Source organism: Phalacrocorax carbo, chromosome 20, assembly GCF_963921805.1.
Source record: "Phalacrocorax carbo chromosome 20, bPhaCar2.1, whole genome shotgun sequence".
NCBI classification, from domain to species: Eukaryota; Metazoa; Chordata; class Aves; order Suliformes; family Phalacrocoracidae; genus Phalacrocorax; species Phalacrocorax carbo.
Window position 1 is genome coordinate 8,837,754 of NC_087532.1, and position 17,168 is coordinate 8,854,921.

General features: G+C 59.7%; 1 protein-coding gene across 7 annotated transcripts; it reads left to right on the forward strand.

Annotated features, from left to right (window-relative positions):
- The first annotated feature begins 4,249 nt into the window (after positions 1 to 4,249).
- ZNF362 (zinc finger protein 362) lies at positions 4,250 to 16,170 on the forward strand. Of its 7 annotated transcripts, none has more exons than XM_064470311.1 (10): positions 4,279 to 4,329; positions 6,010 to 6,036; positions 6,144 to 6,228; positions 11,990 to 12,053; positions 12,202 to 12,448; positions 12,590 to 12,911; positions 13,006 to 13,230; positions 14,317 to 14,395; positions 14,524 to 14,682; positions 14,777 to 16,170. In XM_064470311.1, exons 1-10 carry the CDS (start codon positions 4,320 to 4,322, stop codon positions 14,891 to 14,893), a joined length of 1,335 nt encoding a protein of 444 aa, XP_064326381.1. In that variant the 5' UTR covers positions 4,279 to 4,319; the 3' UTR covers positions 14,894 to 16,170. The 7 variants fall into 7 exon arrangements, with proteins under 7 accessions (XP_064326382.1, XP_064326381.1, XP_064326386.1 ...); XM_064470310.1 differs by lacking the exon at positions 4,279 to 4,329 and adding an exon at positions 4,876 to 5,122; XM_064470314.1 differs by lacking the exon at positions 4,279 to 4,329 and adding an exon at positions 4,879 to 5,449.
- The last annotated feature ends 998 nt before the right edge of the window (positions 16,171 to 17,168 follow it).

Consider the following 17,168-nt stretch of genomic DNA (forward strand, 5'->3'; position numbering starts at 1 on the left):
GGAACGGCTGAAATTAAATCATCAAAGCGCCACGCCGGCGAGCAGGGATGGGGCCAGCTCTGCCAGAGGGAAAAATACAAACCCCCTTTTTCACCCCAAATCCAGCCCCGCTCAGATTCGGAGCTGGGGGGGTCCCATGCGGGGTCGTTAAGAGGTTATTATTGCATTTTTATGTTGAGCGTGTGGCCAAAATACCCGGGAAATTTAGGCGACTGCGAGCGTCGTCCCGCCGGACCATGTGGCCATCAGCCGGGATTGCCGACGCTTGTCCCGGCGGCTCGATAGGCAACGAAGGGAAACCGTGGGGCGGGTGTGTTTGGGCAAACAGGGAAATTAATCCCAGTTAATTAGTAAATTGGCTTAGTTACCTCCCAGTAACCCTGGTGTGAGCTGGCGGGGGCTCTGGCATGCCTCGATTCCGGGGTTTTTTGGGGTCTGCGGCCCCTTTCCTGCCCCGGCTCTGGCATGATGGGGGATGCCGGGATGGAGCGAGGGTCTGGGTGATGCAGCAAAGCATGGCGATGCACCCGCTGGGCAGGGAAAACCCAGCTCCTTCCCACGTGTGCCGCGTGTGCCGGCTCTGCCCGCAGGATGCCGGCGGGGAGGGAGGCCCCTGAGCCGCTGTGCTGGAATTTTCCCCCGCCGCCGGATGAAACGGCGCTGCCGGCAGTACGGGCACGCCAGGACGTGCCCGCTTGGCTCTCAGCGTGCGTGCCTCTATCCCGGCACGGCTTTTCCCCTTGCTGGAGCCAAGGTGGAGCGCCGGGAGCTTCCCTCACCATTTGAGACCTCTTGTTTTTGGAGCCCATCGTCTTGCTGGGTTTTTAAGCCCGGCCTTGCTAGGCTTGGTTTAAGGAGTCCCCTCCTAAGGGTGTCAAGGGGAGGGGATTTTAGCCAAAGCCTCGGGAACCACTTCACTGAGAGGACGAGGATGCACAAAGCCGCCCCACACTGGCGCTTTTCATCTCCTAAGTGCTTTGCAAACATTAACTAATTAATCCTAATTAACTCATTACCTAATTAGAACCAAACGGCCCTCCCTGTTCATGGGGAGAAGGGAAACTCACGCACCTTCACACACCCCCCAAAAAAACCCACACCCCAAAACCTCTGCCGGCTTCACGCCAGCGTCGGTGAGTTCCTCGGCGCCCAGCCCTCCCGATCACCGCCAATCTGGGGTGGAAAAACCCACTTTATGGGTTCGCTAATCCCAGGAATCTGGGAATGAGGATTTTCACCCATCCGCCCCCAAGCAGCACCGGGAATGCCGGCGTCACTGATCCCCGACGTGCCCACCTCGTGGCGGGGGGAGCTCCTCTGGGGCAGGCGGCAGATGTTTTTACTGGCTTTTTATGGAAAACGAGGGATTTCTTGCAAAGGAAATGAGCAGGCAGTGGGGACAGAGGAGTTTTGGAGAGGTGTTTCCCAAAGGATCTCCTTCCCAGTGTCCTGAAGGTGGGCACGAAGGCTTTGGGGACACCAAAAATGCCCTGCATTGCCCCTCAGGGAGCACATTTTCCCCCTGGGACATCCCAGGTCACACTCCATAAACATCTCCCTTTCTCCACCAAGTCACCGTAGGGGTTTTTACTCGGCGCCGGCACTTGTGCCGGACAGATCCGGCATCACCGTGATGCCAACATGGGAAGGAGCCACCATTCCCGGCGCTTCTCCCGGGCACAGGTGTAGTGGCCCCGTGCCTCCACCAAAATCCCTGCAGCGGTGTTTTACGGCAGTGATTTACCTTCGCTCCTGCCTTTCCCTCCTTTTAATTGCGGTCGGATCTATCCCGGGGGCAAAACCAGCCTTGGAACCGTATTTTTTTTGAAGATGAGCGCTTATTTCCTCCATTTTGCAACCCGGTTTGGAGACGGGCACAGGTTTATTATTACTATTTTATTTTTTTTTTATCCCTGCATACCAACCACCTCCCCAGGAAAGGGGCCCCTTTCCCACACCCAAGATTAAATCCACCCAACGACGTAGGGTCGGAAGAAAAGCCCGGAGCGTTGCTTATCTCAGCCAGTCTCAACAAAGATGGGCCCAGGAGATGTTCACCAACCCTTGATGGACACCCCCAAAACTCAGGGGTCCTCCTGCTGTGGATTTGGGGTTGGACAACACAACCCCACCCCCCCTACCCCCCCCCAAAAAAAGTAAAAAATCACCTAAAATGGTGCAGAGGTTTAAAACCACCGGTTTCATAATCACAGCAAAACAAAAAATCCCGGCGGCTGAAAGCCCCAGTGATGTGGGAGGAAGCGAAAGCGCTGGTGAAAATAAACCCAACAAGGGGGAACCTGGTGGTGTTGGGGATGGACACCAGTGGCTTGAGGGACATCAGGGAAGCTCTTAGATGCCCAGTCCCTCACAGTGTCCTGCTTCAGGGTGACCCCAGCGTTGAGGGGCAACTGCGAGGTGTCAACATCTGAAAATCAGATAAAAAGGGAGTTTTGAAGCTGCTGGCTTAGGTTCTTGGTTGAGTCATGGATAATTAATGGATCTGGGGACCTTCCAAGATGAGGAAATGTTGGGTGACGGGGGGATCCCAGGCTGGCGAGGCGGTGGTTGTGCTGAAGAAGTGGTGGGGACATGGGGAGGGGACACAGCCAGACCCGGGAGGTCCCTGGGGGGTGATAACACCTCTGCCTCGGCACCAGCACCTCAGCCAGGACCTTCCCCGGGGTCTTTGTGCCCCTCCACTCACCCAGGGCAGCTGCAGCTGGATGCCCGCACCTTGGTGGAGACCTCTTGGAAGCCCATCCCAAACCATGAGATTACCAGGGCAGTTGCAGACAGATGTCCACACCTCAGTGGAGACCTCTTGGAAGCTCATCCCATCCCATCTCATCCCAACCCATCCTGTCCTGTCCCATCCCAACCCAAACCATTCCATTCCAACCCAACCCAACCCATCCCCATCCCAACCCACCCCATCCCATCCCACCCCATCCCATCCCATCCCATCCCAACCCACCCCATCCCATCCCATCCCATCCCATCCCAATCCATCCCATCCCATCCCATCCTGGGTCCTTCCCCGCTCCCCACCTCTCTCTCGGAGGCATTGTTTAGGTTTGCTAATTATGGGTCCGCCGGTTCAGGGCATCCTTCTCCTCTCCATCACCATCCATGATGGACCGTTTTGGGAAAGCATGAAAAAAATCCCCAGTTTTGGCTTATTTTTTTAGTTATTTTTAAATTGGAAACTCAGAAGCACCGTCATCCCCTGGACCTTGGGGAAGAAGGGGAACCAGGTGGGCTTTGCCCCCTGTTTTGGGCTATATCTGCTGACCGGGGGCACAGGACCAAGATGGGGGGGGAACACACGTAGACAAAATGGTGAAAAAACAGGAAAATACATTTAAATTGAAAAAAAAAAAAAAGGATGGTCTCTGAAAGGGATGTGGGGAGGAGAAAGCAAATGGGGAGGCCCAAGGGGCTGAAGAGATTTGGGGGGCTGAGGGGATCCAGGGGGGCTGAGGGGACCTGGGTGGCTGAGGGGACTGATGGGATCTGGGGGGGCTGAGGGGAATGAGGTGGGGGGGCTGAAGAAATTTGGGGGGGGCTGAGGGGATCCAGGGGGGCTGAGGAGAATTGGGGGGTCTGAGGGGTATGGGGGTGTGTGTCTGAGGAGCTTTTGGGGGACGACTGAGGAGAATTGGGGGGTTTGAGGGGAACCAGGGTGGGCTGAGGAGACCTGGGGGGGTCTGAGGAAAATTGGGGGGTCTGTGGGCGACTGGGGGGTCTGAGGGGAACCAGGGGTCTGAGGAGCTTTGGAAGGGCCTGAGGGGATCCAGGAGGCTGGGGGGAACCAGGCGGAGCTTAGGAGACTTGGGGAGGACTGAGGAGAATTGGGGGGGTCAGAGAAGCTTGGGGGGGGGCTGAGGAGAATGGGACGGTCTGAGGGGAAGTGGGGGTCTGAGGGGCGACATGGGGTCTGAGGAGCTTGGGGTGGGGGCTGAGAATTGGCAGGCCTGAGGGGAGCCAGGGGGGGTCTGAGGAGAACTGCGGGACTGAGGGGAGGTGCGGAGAACCGGGGGCGCTCGGGGGCCCGGGGGGGGGGGGAGGGGGGGCTGAGGAGACTGGTGGGTGCTCGGGGGCCCTGGGGGTGCCGAGGCGATGCGGGGGTGCCCGGCAGCCCCAGCGGCCCGGCCCCCGCGGGCAGCGCGGGCCGAAGGCGGCGCCGGGCCGGGCCGGGCCCGCCGCGTCCCGGGGCTGGGCGGGCGGTGGCGGGGGCGGGCGCGGGGGCGGGCGGGCGGCGCGGGGCGCCCATCTTCCTCCGTGCGGCGGAGCCGGCGGGACGCGGCGGGGGCAGCATGGCTGTTGGTATAGGAAGTGTCTCTTTTTTTTCTCCTTCCCCCCCCCTTTTTTTTCTTTTTCCTTCCCTCTTCCCTTCCTCCCCCTTCCCCCCCCCCCCAATCCATCCCTCCCAAACACCTCCCCCCCAGCCCCCCCCCCCTCACCCCGGTACGAGCGGGGCGGGGGGGGGCGGCCCTACACCCCCCCCCCCCCGCGCTGCGTTTGGCTTTTTTTATTGTTAATTTAAAATATTTTTATTATATTTTTTTTTACATTTTTTCCCCTCACCCCCCCTCTTTCCCCTCCTCGCAGATCTGCAGAATATGGCGTCCCCGTCCTAGCGTTTTAAAAATAAGCCGGGGCTGCCATTTTTGTTTTCCTTTTGTCTGCGAATTTTAATAAAACCGTCTGAGAATGTGGGAGAGGCGGCGGATGAAGGGGGGGGGAAGCTCCCGGCCGGGCCAACCCCCCCCCCCCCCAGCCCCCCCCTCCATCCCCATCCCCCGGCCTTTTTGTCTGAAAAAAAAAAAAAAAAGAAAAAAAAAAAAGGCCACCCCCCCCCCCCCCCATCTCCCCTCCCAGGTCGAGGATTTCAACTTCACTTAACGCCAAACTTCGCCTTTTTCCACCTCTTTTTTTTTTTTTTTATTAATATTATTTGATTTTTACCCCCCCCTTCACCAAGGAAGAAGAAGAAGGAAAAGGGGGGGAGGAAAGGGGGGAAAAAGGGGGGGACATCCAGGAAAATACCCATTTTGCTGGATTTTCTCTTTTTCTCTCCCTCTGGATGGTCTAATGGAAAAGTTAATTGCAGCTGAACGTACCTATTTTTGTGGATGTTGCATGATTGGGGGGGTGTTTGCTTTTTTATTTATTCGTGGCTTTTTTTTTCTTACACGGGGGTGGCGGAAGAAGCGGGGGGGGGTGGTTATTATTATTATTATTACCAGTATAATTTTTATTCCTTTTTTCATGTCCCGTCCCCCCCCTTTTCTTCCTTTCCTCTCTTTCCGCATTAACCGGTTTTGTCTAGAAAGTGGTCTCGCTGGCTGGAAGGTCTAACGGGGGAATATTTTTGCATCGCGCTTTGGCAGGAATGCGGCAGCCTTAGCGAGGGACCCAAATTTCCGTGGCGGTGCTTAGAGAGGTCTGTCTGTCTGCCTGGACGTATATTTAGCCATATACTATTTATACATCCATAATCTCCCGGCCACGTCGGGGGCCCGGGGGGGAGCTTAGAGCCGGCGTGGCCGCGGCGAAGGCGGACGAAGATGCGTTTTAACCCAGGGATGATTATATTGCTGATTTTATTTCTTTTTCTCCAGCAAATACCCTGCAAGGTCGGAGGATGCTCCTTGGTTTCCCCCCTCCCCCCCCCAGCCCCGCGGTCCTTCGGACATCGGCCGGGTTTTTTAATCCGGGGAGGATGGAGCGGGCGATAGCGGCTTCGAGCCCGAGGCCTTTTGAGATTATAAAGTGATATTTTAGCGGAGAGGTAAAAAAGTTTTCGGTCCCTCCCGGCGTGCAGTTTGCCGAGAGGCGGAGGGTCCAGGGCGAGGGGATGGATTTCAACCCCAATTTTCCAGCCAGCTCCCCATCCTTCAGCTTCGCAGGCAGCTTCGGGGTGAGCTGAGCTAAAAAAAAGAAAAAAAAAAAAACATTTCTTTTTTTTTTTCTTTTTTTTTTTTTTTTTCTCTCTATTTTCAGGAAAAACCCCACGTTCCCACGGGTCGGGTAGGTCGGAGCCGCTTCGCTTTTGTTCCTCTGCTCTGGGATCTCGCGTGCCGGGGGCTGGCGGTGGGTTCGGGGTGTGTGAAGTTGTCCTCCTTGTCCCCCCGTAGAAAAACGCCCCGCGTGCAGCACCCGGTCTCAGCTAGAGCTGGAGATGGACGCGGATAAGGGGAAGCAACGCCAGTACTCGCAGAGGTGGGCATGCCGGCTTTATTGAGGGGACCGGGGAAAAATAACCCTGTATATGTATATTTACATCGTACAATAATGTATATGTGCATAAGAATGTGTATGCGCGTAATTATATATATGCATCTAAAAATAATATATATATGCACATAATAATGGATGTGTTATCATGTGCATAGATATATTTGTGTATAAGCGGGGGCAGATTTTGGCCCTCCCCAGGGGATTTTGGGGGGTGTGGGGGGCCACCTGCCCACCCCCCCTGTGGGGAGGGGACCAGATCCGGTGGCAGAGGGGACCCTGCTCATGGTGTAAGTGTCACCGCTTGAAATTTCCATTTTAAGATATGTGTATGTGTATTTGTGAAATAATTGTTTTCTCCCTTGACCCCCTCCCCCGCCCCGTTATTTTTATTTTTTCCCTTAAAAAATGTGGATTTTCGGTCGGCGGGTGCGGTGTCACAACAAGTGCATGTTGGATTCGGTTGCGCTCTTGCTGCCTCCTCGGGGCGAAGCCCTGCTAAGCTGCCCGTGCCTCGGTTTCCCCGCCTGCCGCCCCGCTGCGGTGGTCCCATCAGCATCACCCATGGGTGCTCTCCAGACCCCCACTCGCTGCCGTGGCGGGGCCAGCTGCCCCCCACCCCGAACTGGCTGGTTTGCAGGCGCCGGCTTTGCCGTACGGGTGCCCGGCTGGTCTCTTTTAGGGGAGGGTGGGTGTATTTGGGGGTCTGGGGGAGCAGGGAATCCCCCCCAGTGCTGGGGAGTGGTGTGTTTTGGGGGGGATGTGGGCCCCGTGTTTGGCGCGAGTGTCACCCCGCGGGTGCCGGGTTCCCCTGTGGGTTGTCCCCGTGTCCCCTTCGGTGGGTCCCGTCAGCGATGGGATGGACGGACGGCGTTTACACCCCGAGGATTTGGGGTTGTGCCGCCTCGGCCCCCATCTTTTGGGAGCAGTGCCTCCCCGGTTCCCCGCTCCTTCGACCCGGGGGTGGGGGACACACCACGGTGGTCCCCAGTGTGGCTTTGCCTCCCCTTTTGCTTCGCGCCGGTGCTTGGCTCCTTGTCCCTGTGCCCGTGCACCCCCTTTCCCATGCAGGGACCCCCACACCAGGATGGCCTTTATGACGGGGCTCATTTTGTGTTGGTTTTGCTGAAAATCTGAAGGAGAAACACCAGTTAACGGCCCTTCGGGGGGCGGAAACGTGGGGTTTAATTGGTTCCATCTTGGGTGAATTCTTCTGGCGCGCGGTCGGCCCCCCCTCCCCGAGCAATGGGGGTTTCGGGTCTCGCCTGTCGTTTCTGCTTCCCCGGCCTCGCCTGCCTTCTGCCACCTCTGCTTTGGGGTAAACCCCTCCTGGATGGGGACAATCCGGGCGGGCAGGGGTGCGGGCTCCCCGAGGATGGAAGCGGGACGGTGCCGGATGCTGCTTCCCACCCTGGCGGCTCTGAGATGTTTTTTTTTTTTGCGGAGGGGCACTCACTTTCCCTTGGAAAATCCTCCTGCTCTGGCCAAATCCTGCTTGCACGTGGTAGGAAGCCTGTCCGTATTGGGGGGAAGAGGGGCTGTGGCCTCGTGTTTTGGGGGAAACTGAGGCACAGCGGAGGGCAGAGCCGGGTTCTGCCCTCGCCCAGCCATGGGAGGTGGCAGGGGGATGGATACTCCAACATCACAGTCCCTTGTCTGTCCCACGGTGGTGAGGGCGTGCTGGGATTTGGGGTGGGGGGACACACACAGGGGGACCTCACCCCGCTTGGCTCTCACCTGCCGCGCCGTCTTGGGCCGCCGCCGGCTTTCCTGCGCTCGCCGCTTGGTGGGGGGAATCTCTGCCCCAATGCTGTCGCCGGGACCCTCGGGGACAGGATGCTGCGGTTGGGGACACCGAGGGCTCGGCTTCTCACTCGGCTGAGGGCATGTTTAGACACTCCGACCGCTGCTCCGGTCACCCCAAATCCCTCCCCTTGCCTCCCAGCCCCCTGTTTGCCGGCTGTACCGGGTCGGTAATCGCTTGCTGTCCTCAGGGTTGCCGGTACCCGGGAGCTGCCCCTTTTCTCTCGGCAGTGCCGTGAAAAGAAATCTCTTGTTTCTTTTTATTTCAGCGAAGGCGAGACAGAGAGGGCTGCCAAGGTAGAGGCGTTCCCTAGAGAACTGTAGCTTGACTTAGCGGCAGTTGGGTAGGAAGTTGGAAGGCTCTAGTGAGCTCGTGCCCACCCGTGCCATCATCTACCTCCCATCAATCTGGAGCCTCATCGACACGTCTCCCCAGGCAGCTGCGGCCACCTGGCTTCTGAGGCCAGCCTGTGAGTACCAAAACACCGGCGTCCGACCATATCTCGCCACCGCCGACCCCCTCGCTGCCGCCGCCGCACCCCTTTCCCCCATGGCATCCCCCCTTGCCCCAGCTTGCCGGCTTTTCACGCTCTCTTCCTTCCCCGTGGGTGCGGAGGTGATGATTTTTGTGTCTTTTTAGGGTCACCCGAGATGCTGCCACTTCCCCCCTTCGCCCGGTTGAGTGGCGATGCCGGGTACTGCGCCGTTCTGTGGGAATTCGGGGTTCGGCCCCTGTTTCTGGGGCTCCGTGCATCCTCCCGCTAGCTCTTCCGACATCCCTTTCCTCCGGCTCTGCCTGCTCAGGCGGCCGCGATGCTTTTTGCACCTACCCGCGTCCCCTGGGACAACCATCGGCGTCCCCTCGGCAGGAGTTGGCCAAATCTGGTGCCCGTGGGGGATGCCAGGGGCTCTCCCACTGGATGCAGGACCCCGCACCGCTGGAGAGCCCTTACCGGGGGGGGGCGGGGGTGTTTCCCCCTGCCCAGCCAAAAACTGGGGTCACGGAGAGCCCTAACACGCCTCCCGTGCCCCCAGAGCCGGGTCCCGCAGAGCCAGGTCCCGCACAGCCGGGTCCCGCACAGCCGGGGGGGATGTGCTGCAGCATTCCCCACCCTTCATAATTTCCATTTTAATGGATTTTCTTCCTTTTTTTTTTTTTCCTTTGCTGCATGTCAGCTTCCATTTTTCATAGTTAGCTGAGAATATAGAAAAAGGGAGTTTTTATATATATATATATATTTTTTTTTTTTCCATCTGCTTTATATCCCCTCCCGCTCCCTCCCCCAGCCATCCCAGCCCTGGGAGAGGGGGAAGCCGCTCCCTCCGCTCCTGATGAAATACCGCATGATTTATAACATTAAATCGGGACAGGAACAGGGATTTTTTTTTTTTTTTCACTCATTTTTGGCACGCCAGCCATTTCTTCCCTCTTTATTCCAGGCAGGTTCGTCAAGCTCCAAGTGTGGTGGTTTTGCAAATAATTCATGATTAATTTAATTTAATAAGACCTCCTCAAGTGGAGGCGGGGGGGATACACGCAATGTTTGCACTTTTCTCCTCAAAATGCGCGTTGTGCCTTTGCCAACCCCCACCTCCAGCTTTGCACGAGGGGTCCTGGGACTGTCTGTAGCGCTTCGTGCCGTGTCCCGGCGATGCTTTGGGAGCTGTGCCGGCGGTTTCGATCCTTCTTGGTGCCACCGATGGCTCTGGCAGAGCCTGGCAGATTGTCGGGACAGGGAGGACGGATGGATGGATGGACAGACAGACGGGAAGGACGGAGGTCGCAGGGCACCTGCTGTGACGGGGGAGCAGCTCCAAAAAACCCTTTTCTAATCATAGCTCCGGCTTCCTGTTTTCCCACGCCACGGGGCTGCTGCTGGCCGAGCCGCGACAGTGGGGTTCGTGCTGGGGTGCTTGGCCGCGTCGGGGGGGACCCGGAGCCCTCCTGCCTGCGCCCCTCCACCCGCCCCGCTCCTCGCTTCCCTGCCCGTCTCCGTCACAAGGGCTTTTCCCTGCCACGACCTCCTCTTTCGGCCACGGCTCCCCGTCCGCCGGCCCCTCGTGCCGTCACCCCGCTGTCCCCCATCCCGCGCTCATCGTCCCCAGCAATCCTCCGGACGCGGAGCTGGTGGGTAAATGCGCAGCGTGGGCGGCGTGCGGGCACATACATCATCTATATAAAATAGCCGGTGGCGGTTGCGTACGTGTACGGGAAAGTGCATTTAACAGCCCCAGCGGTTTCCCTTTCTGCGCAGAGCGGGACTCCCGGCTCTGCCTTTCGCCTGCCTGCACCACGGAGATGGGTAAATATGGCCAGATTGAGAGAAAACGGGAAAAACAATTCTGCCTGGGGATATCGCGAGAATCCGGGTCTGCTTTCACTTGAAAAAGCCTAAAATTTGGTGCATGGAGCAGTTCGAGGCAGGGAAGGGGAATTTCCGAAGCCGGTTGGGATGCTCGGTGCCCGGTGGTCTCCCGGCCTGGCTGCAGCGTTGGGGTCCGCCACATGAAATGGCTCCCGTTCCTGGGTGCTGCCGACAGCCGCTGGCGTGCAGGTCTGAGTCGCCCCAAAATGCGCCTTGTCCCACGCTGTGCTGCTCTGTACTGCGGGGGTCTGGCCGTTCCCTCCTCCCTGCCTCAGTTTCCCTCCAAAAAACAAGCCTGGAGGGGCCCAGCGGCGGCTTTCTCAGGCTGGGGCGGCCGTATGCGTGCGAAGTCCCTGGTGGGACCAGGACCCGCTTTTCGCTGGGTGCTGCCCACCTGCCTACGGAGAGCTCGGGCTCTGATTTACACCGAGGGGCAGCGAGCGAGCGCGATGAGGAGGAGGAAGGCTCGTCACCCGTCCCAGCCCCAGTCCCAGCCCCAGGGCGCTCGTTTTGCTGGAGCAGGGATGCTCATGCTCGTGGACAGCAGCGGCGCCGGCGCCGTTCGCAGGAGGCTGCCCCCCCGGCAGGCGCGGGGCCGCGTCCTGGTCCGTGCAGCCGTGAGCTGCGGCTCTCTGTGCCTCGGTTTCCCCAGCTGCCAGTGCTCTGCTGGAGGCACCTCGCCCCCAAATCCCGCCACCCCCGCAGGCTTTCGGGGACCCGCTTTGCCGAAGGTGCCGACCTAGTTTCTCCGGGGGTCCTGGCCATGGTGTGGTTTATATCACAGACGTTGCTCCTTGGGGACCTCTCCGATACGTTCCACGGGGGTCCCTTACCCACTTTATCCTTAAACCCCCCCTGCATCGAGGTTTGCTGGCACGGCGATGCCTGTTCACGCTGGGCCGTTACGCCGGTGGTGTTTGCTCGCCGTCCCCCTTTCAGATGTTTTCTATTACCCGAAGATGGATTTAGAAATAATTTTCTCGACGTGTTTTAAGCGTCTCTATAAATCTCCTGGCCCCGCTGCAGCTGGGTTTTCCTGCTGAGCCGCTCGCGGATGTCGCAGGTTGCTTCGCTTTGGATCAGGGGTGGCTTTTTTTGAGTGGGGGGATGGAATTCAGCTGGGGTTGACTTTGGGTTCGATGTGCCGCCACCGTGCTGGCCCTCGCTCCTGCAGCAGCATCCTGTCCGCCTCTGTAATCCCTCCTGGAGATACCGGAAGAGCAGCGCAGATACCTCTGGGGATTGGGAGGTTTGGGGGGGTGTGTCCCCAAATTCTCACCCCCCCGACCATTGCCAGATTGTGTCCTTGTGCGCTCACTGGCGTTTTGGGGCCTTCGAGGGGCCGGGAGGGTGCTCGGCATCACCCTGATCCTGCAGGAGTTTCCAGCTGGGAAGATGCTCGGGGGGTCCCTAGCCCTGCCTGCTCCCTGCCTGCTCCCTGCCCTCTTTTGGAGCCTGGGTGTTGCTTTTTGGGTGGGGTTGGTGGCGGTGGGGTTCCAGCCCCCAGGGGAGGCGGGAGGGGGGTGTCCGTGCGGCAGCTGGTGCCACCCCGTAACCCGCCCCCTCTCTCCCCACAGGATGGCGGAGCCTCGTTTCAACAACCCCTACTTCTGGCCGCCCCCCCCCACCATGCCCAGCCAGGTAGGACCCCCCGCCACCAGGACAGCGGGATTTTGGGGAGGAGGGAGGACAGACAGACATGGGGGATGCCCAGGGGGAAGGCTGAGGGTCCCAGGCCTCCTCCACCACTGACCCACCTCTCTGCCTTCTTCTCCCTCCTGCCCACCAGCTGGACAACCTGGTCCTGATCAACAAAATCAAAGAGCAGTTGATGGCGGAGAAGATCCGACCCCCTCACTTGCCCCCCACCTCCGTGGCCTCCCAGCAACCCCTCCTGGTGCCCCCCTCGCCCGCCGAAAGCAGCCAGTCCATCATGTCCCTCCCCAAACTGCAGCAGGTCCCGGGTCTCCACCCTCAAGCTGTCCCCCAGCCCGACGTGGCCCTGCACGCCCGACCGGCCACCAGCACCGTCACAGGTACTGCTGGGGGGACGGGTTAGCGGCTCCCAGCAGATTTTGGGAGGGGACCCCTCCCAGTTTGGGACCCTGTTGTGAGAGAAGAGGGGAGGGAGGGTGGACCCCCCCCCACACCAACGCCCCCCTCTCTTTGCCTGCCAGGGTTGGGGCTGGCTTCCCGCGCGCCGGCAGTCAGCACCTCCGAATCCAGCACGGGGACGGGGACCACCACCCCTTCGACTCCCACCTCCACCAGCCAGAGCCGCCTCATCGCCTCCTCGCCCACCCTAATCTCAGGAATCACCAGCCCCCCCCTCCTCGACTCCATAAAGACAATCCAGGGCCATGGCTTGCTGGGGGCACCCAAGGCGGAACGGGGCCGGAAGAAGATCAAGGCGGAAAATCCCTCGGGCCCGCCGGTCCTGGTGGTCCCCTATCCCATCCTGGCCTCGGGGGAGACCGCCAAAGAGGGGAAGACGTACAGGTAGGCACCCACCCGCCCGTGCGGGGGGCCGGGGTGACGGTGGGGTGCCCCCCCGCCCCAGCCCGGTCCCTGCGGGGTTCTCCCACCCCTCCAGGTGTAAGGTCTGCCCCTTGACGTTCTTCACCAAGTCGGAGATGCAGATCCACTCCAAGTCGCACACAGAGGCCAAGCCCCACAAGTGCCCCCATTGCTCCAAATCCTTCGCCAACGCCTCCTACCTGGCCCAGCACCTGCGCATCCACCTGGGCGTCAAACCCTACCACTGCTCCTACTGCGAGAAGTCCTTCCGCCAGCTGTCCCACCTCCAGCAGCACACCAGGTGAGGGTGCGGCGACCCCGCGGGGCTGGGGGGGCCCGGGAGGCTGGGGGGGGCCCTTCGGCCCTGTCTGCCCTTAGGGGGTGGTGGGGTTTGCACCCAGCATCTCTCGTGCCATGCGTGTTGTCCCCACCACGCTCGTTGTCCCCACCACCTCCTTCATCCCTGCCACGCTCCTCTGTCCCCACCATGCTCATTGTCCCCACCGCTTTCTTCATCCTGACCATGCTCATCCATCCCCAGCACACCAAGCCATCTCTGCCACCTTCATCATCTCCACCACATTCATCGTCCCCAACGTGCTCATCCGTCCCCACCGTGCTTATTGTACCCACTGCCTTCATCATCCCCACCGCCCTCATCTCCACCACCTTCATCATCCCCACCACACTCATCCATCTCCACTGTGCTCATTGTGCCCACCTCCTTCTTCATCCCAGCCATGCTTATAGTCCCTTCTGCCTTCATCATCTCCATCATCTCCACCACCTTCATAGTCCCCACCAACTTCATCAACGATCATGATTTCCACCATCTCCCATCATCCCCACCACACCCATAATCTCCACCATCATCCCCCCAAGCTCATCATCTCCATCTTCATCAACCCCACCGCAATCATGGTTTCCACCATCTTCTTCATCCCCACTATGCTTATCTCCACCACCTTCATTGTCCCCACCACGCTCATCCATCTCCACTGCGCTCATCGTTCCTACCACCTTCTTCATCCCACCACGCTAATCATCCCCACTGCCTTCGTCATCCCCACTATGCCCATCATCTCCACCACCTTCATCATCCTCCCAAGCTCATCACCCCCACCACACTCACCATCTCCACCTTCATCATCCTCCCACGCTCACCATCTCCACCTTCATCGTCCCCATGGGCTCATCACCTCCAGGCCTCCTGCCCAGCCCGGAGCTGAGCCCCGTCTCGGCCCCGGGCCACCCCCTTTCCCCCACCCCCCCCCGCGGGGCGCTTTGCCCCCGTCCCAGCGAGGCGCCGACGCCACGGCCCCCTCCCCGCGCGCCCCCTCCGCGTGGGGGCACGGGCCGGGACCTGACCTCCGCCCGCCCTCCGCAGGATCCACACCGGCGACAGACCCTACAAGTGCCCGCACCCCGGCTGCGAAAAGGCCTTCACGCAACTCTCCAACCTCCAGGTCAGCGCCGGGGGGTGCCGGGGGGCGGCGGGAGAGGAGCCCCGCACGCCGCGGGGCGGGGCAGGGCGGGGCAGGGTGGGGCGCCGGCCGTAACCCCCCCTCCCCGTCTCCCCGCCGCCATTTCGCAGTCTCACCAGCGACAGCACAACAAGGACAAGCCCTACAAGTGCCCCAACTGCTACCGGGCGTACACGGACTCGGCCTCGCTGCAGATCCACCTCTCGGCTCACGCCATCAAGCACGCCAAGGCCTACTGCTGCAGCATGTGCGGCCGCGCCTATACCTCGGTGAGCTGGGGGGGGGGCCCCACCCCGAAAACCACCCCCCTCACCCCAAAACCCACCCTCTGGACCCACTCACCTTCCCCCCTCGCCCCCGCAGGAGACCTATCTGATGAAGCACATGTCCAAACACACCGTGGTGGAGCACCTCGTCAGCCAGCACTCGCCGCAGCGGACGGAGTCGCCCGGCATTCCCGTACGGATCTCCCTCATCTAAGCGGGGGGGACGCCTTCGGCAGCGGGGAGCTGGGACGGGGAGGGGGACCACACACGCGCGCCCCCCAACCCCGCACGGAGGAAGAGGAGGAGGAGGAGGAGGAAGCAAACCCACCCGCAGCACCCCAGCGCTGGCCGGGAGCCCTGCGGGACGTGCCCCGGGGCCGTGTGTCCGTCCCCCGCCCCGCTCCGGGTCCCCGCAGGTTTGGTGACATCCAAAGACGGTTTCAGAGCACTTTGAATCTCTGCGGTTTGGTTTTCTTTTTTGTTTTTTTGGGGGGGTGGGGGGAAGGCGGGGGGCCGTGGGGGGAGGGGAGCTTTTTCCTCCCCCCGCAAGTCCCTGCCCCCGCCCCCCCCTCACTTTTTGGATACAAATATATATATATATTTATTGGCCAAGAACTTGGTGCTGCTAAAAACCAGAAATACGACCCAAAACGAACCGTGGATGGAGAAAACAAAGCGGGGGGGGGTGTGGGGTGTGTGTCCCGCTGCCGCCTCCCCCCCCACGGACTCTCTGGCGGGAGCAGACGGGACTCGGGCTGGGGGCCGCGGCGGCCGCCACCTCCCGGGGGACAGTTGGGGTTTATTTTTAACCATTTTTTGGCGGGGTTTGTTGGTTTTTTTTGTTCGATTTTTTTTTTTTAATTATTTTTTTTGGCGGTCCCTTTTGGGGGCGAAGCCGGCGGGCAGAGCCGTGTCCCTCCGGGGCTGGATCCGACACCCCCCCCTTAATTCCGAGGATGCCCCCCCCCCCCAAAATCCGTCTGGGGCGGGGGTTAAATCGCTTTGCCTTGTGCCTGTACATAAACCCGTGTATAGAGCCGGGGGGGGCGCGCCCCCGCCGAGCGCGACAAGAGAGAGAAAAACTCATCTATATTCTGTACTCTTTGGTTCCGGTTTTGGATATTAACTGCGTTATTTTTTTATACACTTTTTAAGCCTTAACTCATTGTTTATTTTGTTTTTTTTTTTTTTTTCGCCAGGGTGTTTTATTTACCTTGTTTATTAATTTTTAACCCCCTCCCCGTTATTTTTTATTTCCCCCCCCCTCCCTCGCCCCCCCCTCGATGTTGTACGATACTCAATATTGTAATCTTTTTTGTCAGCATGTTAATACTGTGTAAATACGCCTCTTATACACTTAACGCCCCTCCTTGCCCCCCCCCCCGCCTCGTTTTGGGGCTTTTTTTATTTTCCTCGATGGAAATCCAGGCCACGCGTCCCTAGAGCTAGTTCTTACCTTATTAAAAAAGGAGAAAAAAAGGAAAAAAAAAAGAGAAAAGAAGAGAAAAGAACAAAAAAAAAATAAGCCCTTCCCCCCCCCCCCCCACTGTCTTGCATTGTGGCTCATGGAGGAGCCGGCGGGGGGGGGGAACCGCGGCCTCGCCGGGAGCGTTCGCGGTTGTCGAAAAGGAGCGAAACCCCCCCAAAACCGGCGCCCGTTTCCAGAAAAAAAATAAAAAAAACAAACCCAAAAAAAAAAAAAAGAAAAAATTTACAAAAAAACCTGAAGAATAAACCAGAACGACGACAAAAAAAAAAAAATTAATACATTTTGTTTGTGTTTGTTGTGGAAAAAAAAAAAACCCACCCAAAATTCAGCCTAGAAATGGAAGCGGTGGCGGTGAGCCAGGGGCTGCGGGGGGGGCCGGGGGGCCCCAGGGTCTGGGGTGGGGGCAGGAGGGCCTGGCCCCGTGGCTGGGGGTGACGGCCTGGGGTGGGGGGCCGCCCCTGGGGGCCAGCGGGGCACTGGCTCTGGGGACACCCCACCATGGCCACCCCCCCTGGGGACACCTCCCCACCCCGGGCAGCAGCTCCAAGGACGCGTCACCACCACAGGAACCAGCCCTGGGGACGTCCTGCCACCAGGGCCCCCACCTCTGGGGACACCCCACCACCACGGACACCAGCTCCAGGACGTGTCACCACAGGAACGGGGTCTGGGGACGCCTCGCCATGGCCCCCAGCCCTGGGGACACCCCACCACAGCCCCCCCCCGGCAGGTGTCCCCTCATGTCCCCTGGCCCCTCCTCACGTACTTTGGGGCCCCGCGTCCCCCAGCGCTGAGGTTTCAGGGTCACTCCGCAGGTGGGGGGGGTCCCACCTCCACCGTGGGCTCCTGGGGGGTGGGGCGCACCCCTCAGCCCCCCACCCCCGACCTGGGGGACAGCAGGACCCCCCCAGGGTCACACAGGCACCAGGGAGGTGACACCAGCCCCGTCCCCACTGCCCTCGGTAGCACTTAGGGACGTCCCCACAGCACGCCTCAGTTC